The sequence below is a fragment of the Clarias gariepinus genome, chromosome 13 (genome assembly GCF_024256425.1).
Source record: "Clarias gariepinus isolate MV-2021 ecotype Netherlands chromosome 13, CGAR_prim_01v2, whole genome shotgun sequence".
In the NCBI taxonomy this organism is placed as follows: Eukaryota; Metazoa; Chordata; class Actinopteri; order Siluriformes; family Clariidae; genus Clarias; species Clarias gariepinus.
The window spans coordinates 26,430,344-26,450,492 of NC_071112.1; the positions used below are offsets into that span (position 1 = coordinate 26,430,344).

Below are 20,149 nucleotides of genomic sequence, written 5' to 3' on the forward strand. Positions count from 1 at the left end.
AACTAATACACTAAATTCATTCAAGTCACTTCCTTGACAGCAATGGTGTCTCTGCCAGGAGGAGGAATGACTCTGGCTGTCTTTTTAATAAATAAAACTTGTCAATGCGCATTGCCTGACTTCTGTCTCCATAGAAACTCTGTTGTGAGCAAGCGTGTGGCGGGCGGCTGAGGTAAGCGCAGATGGATGGCTCCTCAATGCTAACAGCTCTGTGGTGAATTACTTCTGTGTGCGTGAGAGAGATTTCTAACTGCAATCAGCACACCGGTGCTCCACGGTGCTCATTGCTCAGCCCGAGCAGCGCGTCTGAGGAACAGCTGTCAGGAGGCCAGCAGAATTTCTGCTCCCCAGATCATCCATCATTTTTACATCAAGCTGACAGCCTTTTCTCCTTCCCTCACTGGCAGCTTCACTCACACTTTTACTCCAGCTATGTGCTTGCAGTTCGCTCCAGCCTTAGGGGCTTTGCAATGATGAATCATGAAGTAGCATCAGCAAACACTCGGTTCTCACACCCAGGAAGTGGCTCTGAGTCATGAAGAGGTCACATCAATCGTGACAGAAGCGCTCAGCCAGCTAAAAGTTGCTTAATTTAAAATAACAGCATGTACTTTTACAAAGGTATATAAAAAAAACCACATATGAATTGTAACTTAAAACTTAAAACTAAAATCTATCTAGAGTGTCTGTTAAACAAGGCTGTCGATGAGCTGTAACTTTAGTCAGACCTGCTGTTCAAAACATTGTGATACGCTGAGTTGAGAATTCAGCAGAATCCCATAGGTAAAAATCACAACCTACATTAATAAAAACATTATATTTAAAGGGTCAAAACTCCTAAATCTATTCAGATCGAATGTGCTAAGGGGAAAAAAGCTCTCTGTATCCAAACATATGCTTTAATGCTGCACTCATGTACTCAGGTGTCAGTGTTGGAAACTTCGATTACAAGCTGCAATGGAACCTTGTTTCTCCGCTCCCAGTTTAACATCAGCAGGGAAAAGCAGTACTCTCTCTAGTCTGTCTGGCTTGCTAATCTAGCTTAGCAGCAAAACTTTCAGTCTGTCTGTGTTCCACTTGCTTGACAGTGACTGTATTCTTTGAAACAAGTAAAAAAAGTTGAAGTGAAATACGCTATTTATTATGTTTGATAAACACAAACGGCAATGGTGTTATAAACTTCAGCTAAGAAAATATTATCGCATCATACATGAAACTGCCCCTATTAGACAGAAACTCTCCTAACAAAGCTTTACTTTTTAGTAATGTTTATCCACACATTTTTAACATTGACAGAGGTGGGAGATTGACGCCATTCTTTATATATATACACTACTTACAATAAGTTAGGGATATTGTGAGAGACTTAGTGGATGTCATACATACGTGTTTTTTTCACTTCAGACATTTTTGGGATAGGGAGGCCATTGTAATGGTGTGATGACACACCTCATTTCGGGATTTTTCATGTAATAGTCTCATTGTGTACAGGTGTGCCTTATATTGGGGCCAATCCTAAAAGACAACCTTTTTCAATGTTGCATCAATTTTAACATTCTGTGGGTATAAAAAGCTGGTAGTGTCAGTAAGTCATTTCAAGTTCATCATTCAAACAGCCATGAACACACAACTTTACTTAGGACGAGCAGCGCTACCTGGCCATGGCGCGCCTTCAGGTCGGTGACAGGCAGTCAGATGTTGCTTGTGAACTTGCATCAAGACACAGAACTACTGGCAGAGTTCATGACAGACCCAGGAGTGGAGCCCCACGAGTGACAGAACGCAACGATAACCAGTACCTAGGGACCTATGCACTCAGATGCCACACAGCTGCATGCCTGTTTACAAGATTAGAGGAGTACTAGGGTTTCCAGACAAACCATTCGCAACCGATTCCACAGCTTTGGCTTGAATGCCAGACGACTGTTGCAGGTGACTTCACTGACATCAAGACACCGCCGTGAACGTTTGCAGTAGGCAAAAGACCATGTGACCTGGACAATGCAGCAGTGGTCTACCAGTGACCAGTTGATGATCGTAACCCACCCCCACGTGACCTGGCAAAACTATGTGTAGCACTTGTGAAAGAGAGGAATGCATAGCCTCAAAACAACATCATGAGGTTAGTGAGGAGCTTGAGATGTCGCCGGCAAGCTGTCACTGCGGCAAATGGTGGAAACACCCGCTACTGACATATGGAGCTATCCCTGTTATTGTCTAAATTTTGGGGGTAATAAATATTAAACTAATGAAAATGGTGTTTCTTTTCATACATTATAAGTAATATCAAAGGGAACTTTTACTTACTTCATTCAAATTCCGAGCAAATAGGAGAAGCACTCATGTAAATAACAATATCCTTTATATCCTATATATTGAGTAGTGTACAGTATATATATATATATATTTTTATTTAACATATAATAAATTTTCTCTTCTTTAAATGTAAAACATTGTTTTGTTGTTCTTTATGAGCGGCTGCCATGGTAATAAAGAACAAAAAAAAAACTTGTGTTTGTATATCAAAGTGAATTTCCCCATAAGAAATAATGGTAATTCAAAAAAGGAAAGATGATTTGTTCAACCCAGAAATTTTCATATAAAAATAATTAAAACTAAATATAAATTAAAAATAAAATGAATTAGCCTGCATTTTACATTTGAGAAGAATCATGGCCAAAGTAAGACAAGACAGGAGAGGGGGAAAGGAGGGGGCCTACTGTGTAGGTCAACTTTCACACGCGCACACGAATGATGACTTTACGAGTGACACAAACGCACAGGGAGTGACTCGTTTATCACGTTAAAATTTGTTTTTAAATTTAGACCAAGTTTTCCACAAGGTTCCACAGTATATATAATTTTTTTTTACCTTAAAACAGAAACAAAGAAAAAAAATAAGAAGCTGATTAAATTTTGCAGGAGCAGATCAGCAGGCTGTTACAGGATGTTTCAGTCTTCAGCTTTATCAATAAGATTTGTACTAACTGTACTTAAATATCAGTACTTAAACTCTGTCTGGCTAAAATACTTAGTCAGCATTTGTCCTCCCATTATTAAAAGGAGGCAACTCTTTCTGCTTAGACAATTATCGTCTATCTCCTATCTATCTCCAGGTTGTCTGTTACAGCCAAATTATTTGAATCAATTATAAATAAACAACTTAAAAACTTTTTGTCTGGAAATAATATTTTATTCCCTAGTCAGTCTGGTTTTAGACAAGGCCATAGTACAATAACTGCAGTAACTTCTGTCACAAATGATATAATCACTGCTTTGGACAACAACAAAAAAACATGCTACACTATTTATAGATTTAACAAAAGCATTTGATACTGTTGACCATGGTCTTCTTTTACAAAGATTACAGGCTATAGGCTTTGGTACAGTAGCACCATTCTGGACTGGTTTTAGATCTTAGAAGATTTTAGATCTACGTTACTTACAGGAAAGACTGGTGTGCCCCAAGGTTTTCTCTTAGGGCCTGTTTTATTCTTCATTTACATAAATAATATGTGCATGGGTTTAGACCCAGCAAAAACTCATTTATATGCTGATAAAACACAGTATGAATGCAGATCAATTCCTGCTCTCTGTTTCACCCAAATGAGGATTGGATCCCTGTTGATTCTGGTTCCTCCTACTTAAGAAGGTTTCTTCCTATTACCATCTCAGGGAGTTATTCCTTGCAACTGTCGCCCTCGACCTGCTCACCAGGGACTATCTGACCATTTTGATTCATACACATTCAAATTCCATACAAACTTAAAGAATTCTTTTGATTGTGTAAAGCTGCTTTGGGACAATGGCAGTTGTTAAAAGCGCTATACAAATAAAATTTAATTTAATTTAATTGATGACACAATTCTCTATGCGACTGCATTATCATTGCAAGCAGCAATGGATTCCTTACAGCGTGCTTTCAACTCTTTAGAGTCGACCCTTCACAAATTAAAACTGGTGTTAAATGCCAAAAATACTAAATGTATGATTTTTACTCCCTCATGCTCTTTCATACTCTTTTAACATTAGATGGCACACAATTAGAAAGGTTAATTTCTTGCAAATATTTTAAAATCTGGCTTGATGAGTTGTCATTTGGAGCCCATATAGAAAGTATATTGAGAAAGCTTCGTCCTAAATTAGATTTTTATTACCATTTTAAAAAATGCTTTCCCTTCATGCAAGAAAGCGATTAGTACTGAGCACTGCGGACTCCGTGGAAGAAGAGATAATGTATCTCAATGGGACATTCCTGGTAAAAAAAATAAAAATAAAAAGATATAAACTCCATTAAGTATGTAGAATGTGCAATGTGCCGCAGCAGCAGTACTTGGTGGTGTTCATACAGTAAATATGACAGAATTTATTGAATTCTTCCTAGAGTCTAATTTAAAAAATTATTAATCACACCAGATACTGACCGGATCTGTACAGTTCTTGGAAGCTGAAAATGTCCCAGTTCTTGCATGGCCAGCATACTCACCGGACATGTCACCCGTTGAGCATGTTTGGGATGTGCTTGACCGGCGTATACGACAGCGTGTACCAGTTCCCACCAATATCCAACAACTTCGCACAGCCATTGAAGAGGAGTGGACCAACATTCCACAGGCCACAGCTGACAATCTGATAAACTCTATGCGAAGAAGATGCATGAGGCAAATGGTGGTCACACCAGATACTGACCGGTTCTGAGTCCCCAGACCCCCAATAAAGCAAAAAACTGCACATTCCAGGGTGGCCTTTTATTGTGGGCAGTATAAGGTACACCTGTGCACTACTCATGATGTCAGATCAGCATCTTGATGTGGCACATCTGTGAGGTGGGATGGACTATCTCAGCAAAGCAGAAGTGCTCACTATCACACATTTAGACTGATTTGTGAACAATGTTTGAGAGAAATGGTAATATTGTGTACCTGGAATGAATTTTAGATCTTTAAGTCCATCTCATGAAAAATCGGAGCAGAAACAAAAGTGTTGCGTTTATATTTTTGTTGAGTGTAGCTATGATTTTAGCTAACTTTTCTCTTCTTATAGCAGCGATTAACAGGGGAGCCTCACCATACTCATTCCCCTCTCTTTTAAAAACTGCATAATCAGAAAACCACAACCCATAAAACCTACTGACACAGGAGATGCCTTCCATAGATTTTAAACAAACATTTCCTTACATAACGTAAAGGTACTGTAGAGTATCTGCTGTACAAGTACCTGTGAATGAGCTGTTACTATGTAAACCATAGCGTCTCATACATAATGAGCCCATTAATACAGTATGATTCTGTAATGTGCAGCTGTACAGCTGTCAGAAAATTAATCAACACCAATCAGCAGTACTGTTAATGAACATGCCACAATCTTAAATACACAACCACACAAACTGTACAAAAGACTTGAAATGTGTTTGTTAAAGCCTTAGAAACCATGCAATAATGCATACACTGTGTGTGTTTTCCATAACAAGCAGGTATAAACATTGAATTACAAAAATAGACTATTAAATATTCTTGTATGAGACAAGTGTTTCAACTCAGATCAAACAGATTACATATCCCAGATGAGAGAGTGGAACGTGTGCTGATGAGTATCGAGGCGATTACATGCTACTATAACAAATCAGATCTGCACTATTAATTAGCACCGCTGTAAACGCCATTGCACAAGAGGACTTTGGTTCTGAATTACTATGTAATAGAGCCTGATCTCTCAGTCTGGCTTTAATAACTGAGACAAATATTGCACAGGAACTTTACAAACCGCAGGCTCTATTTGTGTCATTACTGAAACCATAAATAATGTATTTTTCACAAAATGGTACCCTGGTATGTTATACCTCTTGGTGTGATTCTTTAGGCAGAACAGAGCATTCACACTCTATGAGCATTCACACTCTTTTAACTTCTAAGTCAACTTACTGAGAAAGTGACATGATTCTGAATCAACTCGATTAAAGGAAGTGAATCAAACACATGGTGTGTTTTGTGTTTGTAAAATTCAAGCTGCTAGATCAGGTGATTTAGACCGACAAAATATTGTAAGATCAAAATAATGTAAGATTTGACTATAACATTAGCTATTTGGCTATTTATCCTATATGCTAGCTAAATAAATGACAAATTTTCTGATTTCCTAACTCATTTTGTTGACACACAATTGTTAAAGATTTGTTTAGTTTTTTTCCCATTGCTGTATTTTTGGATTTTTGTACAGTATGAAAAAATAAGTAAAAGGTAAATGCAATCTATAACTTTAACACTATAGCCTATAACTTTTTTTCACCAAGCTTTTTTATTTATTATATATATTATTTTTAGAATTCAAGACGGTAAATTGCAGCCAGGTAGTCCTAAGGTTTAAGACATAAGGAATTAGAAAAGAAAATGCTTTTCTGTCTTAAAAAAGCATTTTTTGCTGAACCTCAATATAAAAAGAGTTATAAAAGCAGTTCCAAAGAATTTGGAGTTTACAGTGAGAAAGACCATGCAATGCTCACAGAATTACAAAAAAACCCAAGAGCTACAGTACATCTTAGATGCTACAACAATCACTGAGCTTGTTTAATGTTAAAGTCCATGACGGAACAGAAAAAGACACAATAAGTTAGCTTAAAATGTTTGTTCGGAAAGGGTTGCCAGGAGAAACCTCATGGACACATCAAGAACATGGAAGCACTACTGAAGTTCACAATACTTCATCTGAATGAAGTGCAAAGTTTCTGCAACAATGTCCTATAGACAAATGAGACCAAACTTGTTTGGACTTAATGCCTAGTCACATGTTTGACAAAAACCAACAAATACTTCTGTAAAAACGTGTTATACCACATGGTGGTGGAGGGGTGATGATTTGGGTTTGTTTTTACAGCCACAGGATCTGGGCACCTTTCAGTCATGGAGCCAACCATAAACTTCTCTGTATCCCAGAGTATTCTAGAGGCAAATGTGGGGCCATCTGTCTGACAGTTTAAGTTTATTTGAAATTTGGTCATGCAAAAAGAAAAGGACTTAAAAAACACACCAAAAAAAATCTGAATGGCTGAAAAAAAAACAAGGTTTTCAGATTCACGATTCAAGATTCAAATAACTTCATTAATCCCAGAGGGAAATTGCTTATGCTCTGTTACAGGTGCTCACAGTTGTTAACTAAGAGAAGGTAATAAAGGTAATAAATAATAATAATAATAAAAATAATAATAATCTTAAAAAAAGTTCCTAAAACAGTAATTACCATCAGAATATGATTTTTTTATGACATATTTTATTGGGAAGTAGTATTGCAGTTATCATATTATTAATATGGTATGGGTAATGTCCTGTTGTATAACAGTTAGTGAAAAATCCACATACATGTGTGTATGAGTTACAGAGAAGAGTTGTAAACTTTTATGGCCATTAGGAGAAAGGATCTCCTGTGGCGCCCTGTGGAACACTTGATAGTAATCAGTCTCTGGCTGAAACTGCTCCTCTGTTCAGCGAAGACACTGTATAGCAGGTGAGAAGGATTGTTTAAAATGGATTGTACTTTGGATAGAATCCTCTTCTTCGCTACTACATCTACAGAGTCAAGCTCCATGCCTAGCACAGATCTGGCCTTTTTAATTGACTTGTCCAGTTTGTTCTTATCAGACACATGATGATAATGTTACCACCCCAACAGACCACAGCGTAAAAAAATGACACTTGCCACAACAGTTTCATAGAACATCCGCAGAATGGTGTTACAGATGTTGAAAGACCTGAGCCTTCGAAGAAAGTACAACCGACTCTGTCCTTTCTTGTAGAGTGCCATTGTGTTGAGTGACCAGTCAAGTTTGTTGTCCAGATGGACTCCCAGATATTTGTATTCAGAGACCATGTCCACTATCTCCCCCTTTATAGATATAGGAGTCACAGGGGTCTTGCTTCTCCTAAAGTCTACAACCATCTCCTTTGTTTTCCTGATGTTCAGTCATAGGTAATTACGCTCACACCAGGAAACGAAGTCATCCACTACAGACTGGTACTCCGAGGTGTCACCCTCCTTTATACACCCAACAACCGCAAAGTCATCAGAGAACTTCTGCAGGTGGCATGACTCTAAGTTATATCTAAAGTTAGATGTATATAGGGTAAAAAGAAACGGAGACAGTACAGTCCCCTAGGGAGCTCCAGTGCTACAGATTAAAGTCTCGGACACACAGTTCTGTAGTCGGACATACTGGGGACGGCAGGTCAGATAGTCCATGGTCCACGAAACCAAGCGGGTGTCAATGTTTATGTTCATTAGTTTCTCCCCCAGTACTGCCGGTTGGATGGTGTTGAAGGCACTGGAAAAGTCAAAGAACATCATCCTTACGGTGGTCCTAGGCTTGTCAAGGTGAAAGTGGGTACGATGTAGCAGGTGTATTATGGCGTCATCGACTCCCATGAACGGCTGTCAGGCAAACTGAAGAGGGTCCAGAGAGGACTTTACCAGGGGATGAAGTGTATCCAGGATCAGTCTCTCGAACACCTTCATAATGTGCGATGTCAAAGCAACAGGCCTGAAGTCGTTCTGGGCACAAGGACGTGGTGTTTTGGTTTTCCACAGTGCAAGTACTTTTTGCAGAGACAGGCTCAGGCTAAAGAGGTACTGAGGCCATGTTTTACCTGATCCACTTAACTACAGTACACCATTGCTATTAAAGAAAATGTTGAGGTCGTTTGCACATTCCACATTTCCCTCAATAGCCTGGCCGCTTGTCTTATAGCCAGTGATGCTCCTCATGCCCCTCCACACCTCTCGCGTGTTGTTCTGTTTCAGCCTTTGTTCCAGTTTTCTCCTGTATGACTCTTTCCCCTCCTTGATTTTACCAGTTACAGTAGCATTTTTTGAGCCTTCTTCACTGCTTCCTTATCACCATACCTAAAAGCAACTTTTTTTGCATTTAAACACGTTTTAATGTCCTTGGTGACGCAGGGTTTGTTGTTGGGGAAACAGCGAATATCTCTCATCGGTACAGATGTGTCAACACAGAAGTTAATGTACTCCATGATTTAGTCCGTCATTCCATCAATGTCCTCGCCATATGTGGCACTGAGAACCTCCCAGTCCGTAGCCTCGAAACAATCCTGTAATGTAGCAGTGGCTTCTTCTGACCACCTTCTTACACTCCTCACTATGGCAGTTCTCAGTGAAATTCCTGGAGGATGTTCATATTCCTTGACGTTGGCAACTAGACGGTAAACGCAGTAGTGATCAAGAAAAAAACTTTAGAGTTTTTATTACAAGTGTAATTATGTTGAAGTATAATTTTACGTAAATGTTACTTGTAATTATTACTTCATAACCGTTGTGATGGTGGGCCACTCTTGCACACACACATTATGCACATCGCATAGGTTGCACCAATGGCGGAGTGCACCATGAGGCAATGGGCCAACGAAACTCACCTGGGCTGGAGGCTTATCAACAACTGCAGATTCCAGCATCCACGGTGCCTTTAAAAAAGCCCATCGCTTCCATCTGGTCTGTGAGTAGAAAGCAACTGAACCTGACCTTACACGTGTCTCCTGTCTCCCTAGACATGTTTGCATCCGAATACTGTTTGTAGAAAGCCACCCTCCCTTGCATGCACTCCACTGTCCACTGCACCTCCTGCTTATCGCCGCTGATTTCATCTGCTCTGCACCAACCTGTGCATCTCTGATGACACCGCGCCTGCTGAGCTGCAAACCACAGACTTGCGTCATTCAAGAACATTGAATGCAAAGGGCCATTACTGAGCTTAATTTAGACTGAGAACTACATATATTTTACTTATAAAACTTATAGAGAACTGTTGTTGACATGCTGACCCCTGCATCCTGTTTGTTGTGTCTGTGGGTCAGACCCGTTACATTGGTGGAGAATGCAGGCAGATAGAACCAAACCAGGCCCACAGTAGTCCCCAGAGGAATACTTGAAACAAGCATCCAACAGCAGGTGCTTTTATGAGGTGATTGGTTGCCTTACATCTCTGGAAGCCCTCATGTTTGTGTTTCCTTCTGGCTCTCCCTTTTTAGTTATGCTGTCATAGCTAGTCCTGCCGGAGTCTCTGCTTGCACTCTGCACTAAATATACATTCACTTTTTACATTGTTCGACTGTGACCATACCTAACTGTTATTTCTCCATCTCTTCAGCTCTCTCCTTTTCTGCTCTCTCCTCTCTCTCTCTCTCTCCCTCTCTCCTTTTTCCTCTACCTATCTCTCTGTCGAGCTATACATGTCGCTCCTGAGCTGCCAGTGATCCAGACCCCCTCTGCCCGCTGGACCTCTCTAACTCATCCTGGAGTCCTGCTTCTGGTTGGAGATCTTATCACATGGATGCCCCCGTGTGGTCTGCCTGGAATGCGTGTGGTGACCGGGGTTAGTTCACCTTTCCATGAAGGTGGTCCTGTCCTCGACTGATGCAGACTGCTGTTCTCTGAGGACCTGTGACTTCAGTCGCTCAATAGTTTAGGACTGAAATTTTTCACAGTCTACCTGAGCCTCCAGGAACAAACTGGACTTTAATCTTACACATCTCCTCCTATATTGAACTTCCAGTCACGCATATTATTATGCACATCAATCCCTGCTATCTGTTTTCACCCAGATGAGGATGGGTTCCCTGTTGAGTCTGGTTCCTCTCAAGGTTTCTTACATTTACATTTACATTTAGGCATTTGGCAGACGCTCTTATCCAGAGCGACTTATTCCTATTACCATCTCAGGGAGTTTTTCCTTGCCACTGTCGCCGTCATCCTAGGCTTGCTCATCAGGGACAATCAGGGACAATCATATCATTTTGATTCATACACATTCACATTTCATACAAACTTAGTTCTTTTGATTGTGTAAAGCTGCTTTGTGATGATGTAAATCGTTAAAAGCGCTATACAAATAAAATTGAATTGAATTGAATTTATAACAGCTCTCGCAAAGTTTGCAGGCTACAGCAACCAAGCTTTCCCACCTCTAACATCTCTTAGCGCAAGAGGTTACCCTCCATGCCATGACACATGGGCTTTCAAGTAAACAAGCTGCTTTGGAGTTGCACAAGTGGACCTACAATGGACCTAGAAACCTACAGGTCGCGCCCAGGTCGGGACTGGACTGACTCAGGTGGATTTAGCTGCAGTGCCTCATGCCATTCGAGGTGGCTGAGCGGGTGACAGGGGTAGCTCAGTGGTTAAGGCATTGGACTACGGTTCGGAAGATCCCAGGTTCAAACCCCACAACCACCAAGTTGCCACTGTTGGGCCCTTGAGCAAGGCCCTTAACCCTCAACTGCTATAGATATATAGATGAGGGTATAAATGAGATAAAAATGTAAGTCGCTCTGGATAAGAGCGTCTGCCAAATGCCTAAATGTAAATGTAAATGTGATGATGGAGTATGTGCTCAGAGTGCTGCCAAATGAGGAACGAACAGCATAAGTCATGTGGGCATGAGTCAGCCTCGAACATGCAAGAAATGGTGAGCGTGCTGAAGTGCTCATTAAACACGCTTTAGTTGAGACAGGAAAATAGAAAAATCCCGCTTCCATCCCCACTTCGCAAAAGAATAGGCTTCTGTGCTTTTAAAGCCAGAAAAAGAGAAAATTAGAGGCTCCCTCACCAGCCAGCACCGAACTGCCTCCCACACGCTGGGTTAAAATTAATAGAGTGTCGCGTTAATCGACACCGAAAGCCTGGTAATACTGGCACGCAAATCAGTGGTGCAGAATCGTGGTCAAAGACCTGAATTGGTCTAAAAACCTTGTATTTACTCAGGTTCTACTGGAGACCTGAGTAAATACAAGCTTAGAACCAGTGTAATCCCTGACCGTCCTGTGCCCCCAATCCTAGGTGACTGAACTGACATGAATTTAAAACTGGAGAAAAGCGGCCAGAGGAAAGGCATAGCGTGCATAATGGAAGAATGGCCATTGGGTTTTTCCGTTGGGTCCTACGGCACCTCTTCAGCCTGAGTCTCTACAGAAAGACCCTGCCCTTTGGAAAACATCCTGCATTTTGCTTGTCCCCAAGATACCACGACCCTCTGCCCAGAACAACTACAGGCCCGTCGCTCTAACATCACATATTATGAAGGTGTTTGAGAGATTTATCCTGGATACACTTCGTCCCCAGATTAAGTCCTCTCTTGCCCTCAGTTGGCCTATCAGGCATTCCTGGGAGTAGATGATGCCATTATACATCTGCTCCACCGAACCTACTCTCACCTCCAAAAACCTGGAACCAGAGTTATAATTATGTTCTTTGACTTTATTAGTGCCTCCAACACCATACGACCGGCAGTAGTGGGGGAAAAACTAAGGATCACGCAAATTGACACTCTCTTGGTCACATGGATCATGGACTATCTGACATGCCATCCTCAGTATGTCCAATTACAAAAGTGTGTGTTCGACACAGTGATCTGCAGCACTAGTGCTCTTTAGGGGACTGTTTTGTCTCCATTTCTTTTCACCCTCTATACATCGTAACCACCTACAACTGAACATCAAGAAAACGAAGGACCTGCCGGTCGACTTTAAAAAAAGTGGAAACCCTCTGACTCCTATATCTGTCCAGGGAGAGACAGTGGACATGGTCTCTAAGTATAAATACCTGGGAGTGCATCTGGATAACATACTGGACTGGGCCCGGTTTCTCGAAAGCTTCTTATCGCTAAGTAGTTCTTAAGTTGTACCTTAACCTCTCTCTTAACGTTATGGCGCATTTCCCGAAACGCTCTTACGTTCTTAATCTCTTAGCTAAGTCACACGTTCGTAAGGGTGGTCTGGACCAACCATAACTCATTTTTAGCGTAGTTTCAGCTCAAGACGTTAGTCGCCGGCCCTGAGCAGCAGTCTTTATAAATCAGCGGCGTATGGAAGCACATTATGGAACGTTATCAAAGTTGTATTAATGATGGAATATACTTTAGACCTGTTTATGAATTTTATTTTATTTTATATCCGTTTAATTAAACATGTTTAATTTTTTGTCGGTCCTCGCGGAAGTTTCCGGACCTTGCAGAATTTCGCGGAGCGTTGGCGAGCAATCACGGCAGCTCACGGTGCCTAACATCGCATCTCATCGTGAGTCAAGCCACATACAGTAGGTGAGATAGGGGTATTAGGCACCGTGAGCCGCCTCTAGTGACCACCTGACGTTCCGCGAAGATCTGCAAGGTCCGCGAGCTTTCGCATGTTAAACATGTTGCTAAACCGTGTAGGTGAGATAGGGGTATTAACCTCCACTCTGTCATCTCATCGTATTCATTCCATAGTGTTCTATAAAACTCCAACAATTGACATGCTTCACATTGTTTCTGAAGCTGGAGAAGAGTGTTGTCAGCTGTTTGTCAATCAACTATGGTTGTACTGTATACTCGGTTCGTTTCACCGCCATAGGTTACATGAAAATATAAGCGACAGTTTGGTGATTTAATTTATATATTTGTCTATTATCGCATGCTATTGATAAGTTAACCCATGTCGAAATAAACGCTATTAAAAGAATTTAGTGCAATGTTTAATTTGCATAGAAAGTGATGTCTTTTTTTTTTTTTTTTTTTTTTTTTCCCCGGCCTGTCAGTATCACAGATAACACATAGCAGAGTGTATGTGTAGCTGTTCTATCATCATTCACAGCCATTTTTTTTTTTTTTTTTGCCGTCTTTCTTAACGCTGTCATGCAAAAGGAGTCAAAAATCGATTCCTGAGCAATCGATGTCAGCCAATTCAGGACCTTCACTGTAGACAGCTCCTTGTAATGTCGGACGTAAGAGGCAGTGACTTAAGAAGACTCCTAGGAGACAGCTCGAGAAATACACTTAGAAAAGTTATCACTTAACGTAAGATATATCTTAAGAGTCTTCTTAGCACGCGAATAGTGTGCGTTATCGAGAAACCGGGCCCTGGTCAGTTAACACATTGGCACTCTACAAGAAAGGACAGAGCAGGTTGTACTTTCTGAGAAGGCTCACATCTTTTAACATCTGCAATACCATTCTTCGGATGTTTTACGACTTTGTTGTGGCGAGTGTCGTTTTCTATGCTGTGGTCTATTGGGGCTGCAACATGAAAGCAGCAAACAAAAACAGACTGGACAATGTCATTACAAGGGTCGGATCTGTCCTGGGCATAGAGCTGGATTCTGTCCAAAATACACACAATCTTCAACAATCCTTCTCACCCGCTATACTGTACAGTGTTCTCTCCGACCAGAGGAGCAATTTCCGATCATGACCAGGTGTTTTCCCAATGGTGATTAAATTGTATAAATCATCTCTGTAACATTTTTACTATGGGATAGGGACTGTCAGTAGTTACTGTTCAAAATACTGTATGACACTACTGTTCCCACAACTCAAGATAAGTTCCAAGTGCAATATCTGACTACCAGTACATTTGTGCAATATTCTTTCTATTGTCTTACACTACAGTCCAAGTGCAATATCAGTATATAAATTATTTTCATTGCAATGTGTAACTGTGTGCTATATTGAATGTTATTTTTACTTCTATTTATTGTATTTTTTTTTTTTTTTTTTACTTAAATTCAATTTTAGGGCAATGTTATTCTGGACGAAGTATAATGTCAGATAATTGCAGATAATTTTTTAGTTTGATGTGTTATTATTTTTTTATTTAATATATTTCCTTTTAGTTCTTTTTCTGCTAAATAACATAAGTAGTTAAATTTCTACTTTTATTTGGAATAAAAAACATCCATGTGATCCCACATGTGACTGATGTAAGCAGGAACCAGCATATGTTCTGGAACATATAGTTATATAATTTATATATAAATATTTATAAATTATCTAAGTTTTATTTTTGATACTTCGTCAAAAATATGCCAAATACTATTAGAACCATCTCCATTCATTGCACTTTTGGTGTTAACTCCAGTGGTGCTCACATGAATGATTCCCATGCCTATGATAGCCTTTAGCTCTTTTCTCGCTAGGTGAGTGATCCTGTTTAAGTGGAAGGGAGCATTGCCACCAGTGGGTGCTTACTGAAAAAAAGAGGTCTTGTATTTTATTCATCTAAAAAATATTCACTATTCCATAAAGGGATTTTTTTAATGTCTGCAAACCATTTATGAGCCACTTTGAAAACGAATGGTTATGACTATAACCTCTGTTCCCTGAAGGAGAGGAACAAGGTACAAAACATATTGTATGGGATATCACACCCTCTCGTACCCTGGCTAAAGCTACCTTTATTCACGCCGTAAATGCAGGCAAACCTGTGGTGTAGCCCCGCCTACACCTATAAACCATCGTCACCACAGTTGACTTTCAGTTCGACAGCTGCTCTTCGTCGAGCGTAACTGTGAGGCGGGGCAGCAATGTGTTGTACCTCATTCCTCTCCTTTAGGGAACAGAGGTTATAGTCATAATTATTTGTTCCCTTTCAGTCAATTCACTCCGTACAACACATATTGTATGAGACATATATTCATGCCTCGCCGAGCATCTATCAAAGTTAGCCACAAAAACCCTGATAGCTACTCTACTGTATCATGGACCCCGCAGAGAGGACACAATGAGCCACCGAGGGGGCCATTATATCAAGTTGTTAGAACCGGACAAAAGTGTTCCGACTGACAGTGAACTTAAAAGTCAGCTAACTTGTTTAAATTTCCAATAATAAAAAAGACTTTAATTCAATAAATAATGGTTAAATTAAGCGAAAAAAAACTTATTTGTTGTTCGTCTAAAGTTGTATTTGCCTAATCCTGAGACCTGCTACGATCCGATGATTTTTAGTATGTTTTTACACAACAAAAAAAAATTATCTGACACCAATACAATTCTGAAAGAAATACATCACAAAAGCAGAGCCAATTCATTAAAATACCTTTTTTTATTCTTTATTTTACTTGTATTTTGTGATGTTGTGGAATGCATGCACCAACAGTTTCATAACTGCTTTTCTGATCGCTAAATAAGATACAAAATGGTTTCATAGGGTCTACACAGTGCTCTACAAGCCCTACTCGGTTCAGTCTTTGGAAAATATAGCTCTAATAACCGTAATACATTAGAAAATGTAAATGCTGTAAGCTAAAATATTAAATGCAAAATAAATTTTGAAAACTATAAATGTTTTAAAAAATTTAAATGTCTAACTTAGCGACCCAAAACTATTTTCTGAAAAAATAAAAAAACAATATATAATTTTTTTTTTTTTTAACAAATGATTTTTAAATGTTATTTTATTTTATGAATATTATTTTAAGTGACAGAGGCTGTTCTGGTGCGTCAGAGGAAGCCGTGGTGCTCCTCCAGGCTGCCAAGTTGTTCAGAGAGCTCAGTATTGCTGAGGCAGTCAAAGCGTTCACATTAACGCCATGCTAAGTTTATTCCTCCGTCTGCAGTCGTTTCTAAACTGCCTGAGGGAAAAGCTTAAGAGCATTACTCTTGACAAGCTACTGGACGACAGAGCATGAGTGTGCTAAATTATTTATTTTTTTTAACTGCTTCATGATATATATATAAATATATACTGTAATAGATGTAATGTGCGCTTGGTCCTTAAAGGGGTCATACAGGCCTACATGCACTTTTTTAAGCCGTTTGGACTGAACTGTGTGTTAGGAGAGTGCGTACACAACCACTCTACGATGATAAAGAGCCGCCCAGTGGTTTTCTTTTCATTTATTACAATAACATGTCCCTTCTGAAATCAGGCCAATCACAAATGCCTTGCCGTATGACGCCACACCACAAGAGGCCGCTCCTACACTAGTTGATTGACACTGGTGTTTTAGCAAAGACCCGCCCCGAGTGAGAAGAAGCTGTCGGCCATTGTTTTTCGTCGCTGGAGCAAAATGGCGCCTAAGCGAGTGTTGTGTACAGTTGTTGGGTATAATAGCGAACACAGCAGTCGTCATTCACTACCTAGGGTTAGTGACCTAAGGTACCTAGCTAGGGTTAGGTATGTGAGCCACTGAGGACACAGTGGCTGAATTTAGTTTTTGAAGCTAACGTCCCCGCTGATTACCTAAATGCGTTCATTTTTGCGATAATCATTTTTCACCAGATTGTTTTATAAACGCGGCTCAATATAAAGCAGGTTTTACTAGGAAGCTGCTCCTGAAAAATGGATCTGTACTAACGCTTCATGTTCCTGCTTCATCTTCACCAGGCTCGGTAAGTAATTCCTTTTACTATGACTCTTTGCAGATCGCCTTTTCTAATAATCCCGATGAATGCGGAGTGTAAGTTAACTTACACTCTCATAGAACATGGTTATGTCATCTTCTCTATGTACAGCCGTCTCTATATAATCCCTAATCGCCCGTTTATAATAAACAATGAATTAAGGTGATTGTCTAGTTGCAAACTGTGTACGTAGTCGGAAAACTATATTATGCTTACCTTTGTTACGTTAGATGGTTTATAACGATGTCTGTCGAAGATTAAGAAGTCATGTAAACACATCAGTAAACATATCGCGTCCGTATCTCTCTCAGTAAGTTTCTCCGCTTTTGTTGTTGTTGCTCGCGGCAGCGCAACAGCCCGTTAATTCATGCCCATGCAGTAATGAGAAAGACAAATCGAGTCGATGCATGTCCATTCTTTTAATTTCTGCGTTGTCAGGCGATATTACAAACTTCCGCGTAGGTTCCGTACTTAAATCAAACCAAAAACGCCTGAAGAATACAGGCTCAGGCTCCATAATCCAGCGTTTTCCAGTTTGGACTGCATTACCCACAAAGCACTGTGTTGTGGGCAATGCTTTGTGGGTAATGCAGTCCAAAGCATTGCCCGCACTGGACTACACTTCCGTGGCTATACCCCAGGTGTGTTGTGAAGACACGCCCCACAGAACTGGGGGGGGCGGGCTCAGCAGAGATCATAAGCATTTAAAGGAGCATGTACTGAAACAGGTTGCTGAGAACAGAGCTAGTTTTTACCAGTTAAAAGTAGTGTTTTTTTTACACAATCCTTTTGAATTTTTTATTAACGTATAATACAAACTTTTCATTAGAACCCTAAAGATCATATTAACATTTAATGAAAAATGGGATGTGTAGGACCTTTAAGAACAAATCAATCCTTTTCATGTTATATATTTAGTCACCTGAGACAAATCAAGATGCTTGTGCTTTCAGAATAACCCTTGTGTGTGTCTGTACTGGTAGATTTCCGTGTTTAGTTAACCATCCTAAAACGAGGCTCTAGTGTTAGCTTTTTAGAACCGTCACTATTTTTGCATGATTTTCAAGCATTGTGCTTTGTGATTTCTTGCTGTTTTGTCTTAGAGTCTTCCATATTGCTCACCTTGATATTGTTTTAAATAAAATATATTTAAAGAATTAAACAAAAAACAAATAAACAGGAATACAGCCCAACTTTGTTTTTAATATAAATTTCATGTCATCTGAGAGAAGCAATATATAGATATTACCATTATAATATGATCTCCTAGCTTCACATGAGCATGTGTTTTGATATTAACCATATACCCAAGACTGACAAAATCGTGTGTTTTGAAATTACTTTGCATGAAAGCTAGTGAAATAGTGCACATTATAATATATACAAAACAGAAGTCCAGTGCTGTACACAGACATGTCATACCTTTCACCTGTGATGGTGGGTGAGGAAGAGGAGGATGATGAGGAGGAGAAGATGAGGTCCAGGGTTTCTCATCAAACTGGACCCAGCTACTGTGCTGCATCACTGGGCCAGCGACAGAGATTTCCCAATGGGAATCAGCTAAGGGCTGAGTTTTACCAGCCACTCGCATGCTGCTGTGATTGCCTGGGGAGCAGGACACACACACACAAACAAATATATAGAGGTAGGGCTGGGCGATTTGGCCTAAAATCAAAATCTCGATTAATTAACCATTTTAACTCAATTACGATTAATAAACGATTATTTTATTTATTTTTTTGCCCTCATAACACGTGACTGTGGGCGTCAAACTGTTTTTCTACAGTATGTACTCTGACTTCATTTTGTTCAGTGTCATCCTTACTAAAGCCAAAATGTGTCCAAATAACGGAGACTGCATTTTTCTTTGGTACAAGCTGCTCTTGTTGCTCAGTTGTCTGTGTTTAAGCTCTCCATGCTCGACGTGTTGGCGAAATAACGTAACGGAGCGGGGTCACGTGACTCCACACGCGGTAATGTTTTTAAAGGGAAAGTGACCGAAATAATCGACCTGGGAAAATTTAATCGATTATAGGTTCTAATTGTCGATTTCGATTACTTTTCGATTAATCGCCCAGCCCTATATAGAGGTTAAAGTAAACAGGAAACTGAAGTTTGCTGTTAGGTCTAGCAGGAGTTCCCACATGGTTCTGCCTCGACAGAGCAGTGAGCTCAGACAGCAGAAATCTCACAGCAAGCTGACGAGACTCACAAATATATATTAAACTGCACAGATGCAGCTACTCAAGACTGAAGCTCATTTTTGTGACTTTTGCCTTTTACCCTTCTGATTCTGATTGATCTGAGGGTGTTGATTAATGATTAATCACAAAAGCACATTCTCCTCCTCACAAGCTGACTGGACATGCTAATGCTGGCTGCCTGTAGGGCTAAGCAAATACTAGCAGGTACTATTCTCCAAGTGTTTTATATCACCTTTAATGATGTAAGTGAGCATCAGATTGGCGTCAGGCATCTTCATAGCCTTTACCATCACTGGTTGGTAGCTGTCACCTCACTTTTATGCTAATAATCATGCCAGAAGTTATTTTCTTCCTAACTGCATTACCAGAAGTGTTTTATTTCTTTCTTCATATTTAATGAAGTTTACTTTGCATAATTGCACCTGTAATAAAATATCTGTTCAGTACAACACTTCTCAGCAGAATCATTTTTCACAGTTTTTATATTATAAACACAATATTAGGTTGATGCTTTAATGCTAAAAGATTTAGAAATCCTTAGACAATGTGGAAGGTTTTATTCCATCAAACACTCAAAATTGGGGCAGGCAAATATTGTTACGGTTAACAAATATTTAACTGTCTTAATCAAATGTTTATTCTTTGCTGAGAAGAAAGCTAACTGCTAAGCTAAGTGATCCCATGGGTCTACACAGCACAGAGATGCTGTGAGAATGATTCACAATTAAACACTTATGCAGGCCTAAACATGAGCTAATGTTGAATTTTCACAAAATTTTCAGACAAGGACTGC

At 39.9% G+C, this 20,149-nt stretch overlaps 1 protein-coding gene across 1 annotated transcript in view; it reads right to left on the minus strand.

Moving 5' to 3' along the window:
* Positions 1 to 20,149, minus strand: part of LOC128535648 (stonin-2-like) — a 31,286-nt gene that overhangs the window by 10,946 nt on the left and 191 nt on the right. The window contains exon 2 of the mRNA XM_053509685.1: positions 18,575 to 18,757. Within this exon, the coding sequence (XP_053365660.1) occupies positions 18,575 to 18,757 (183 nt within the window). The remainder of the gene's footprint in view (positions 1 to 18,574; positions 18,758 to 20,149) is intronic.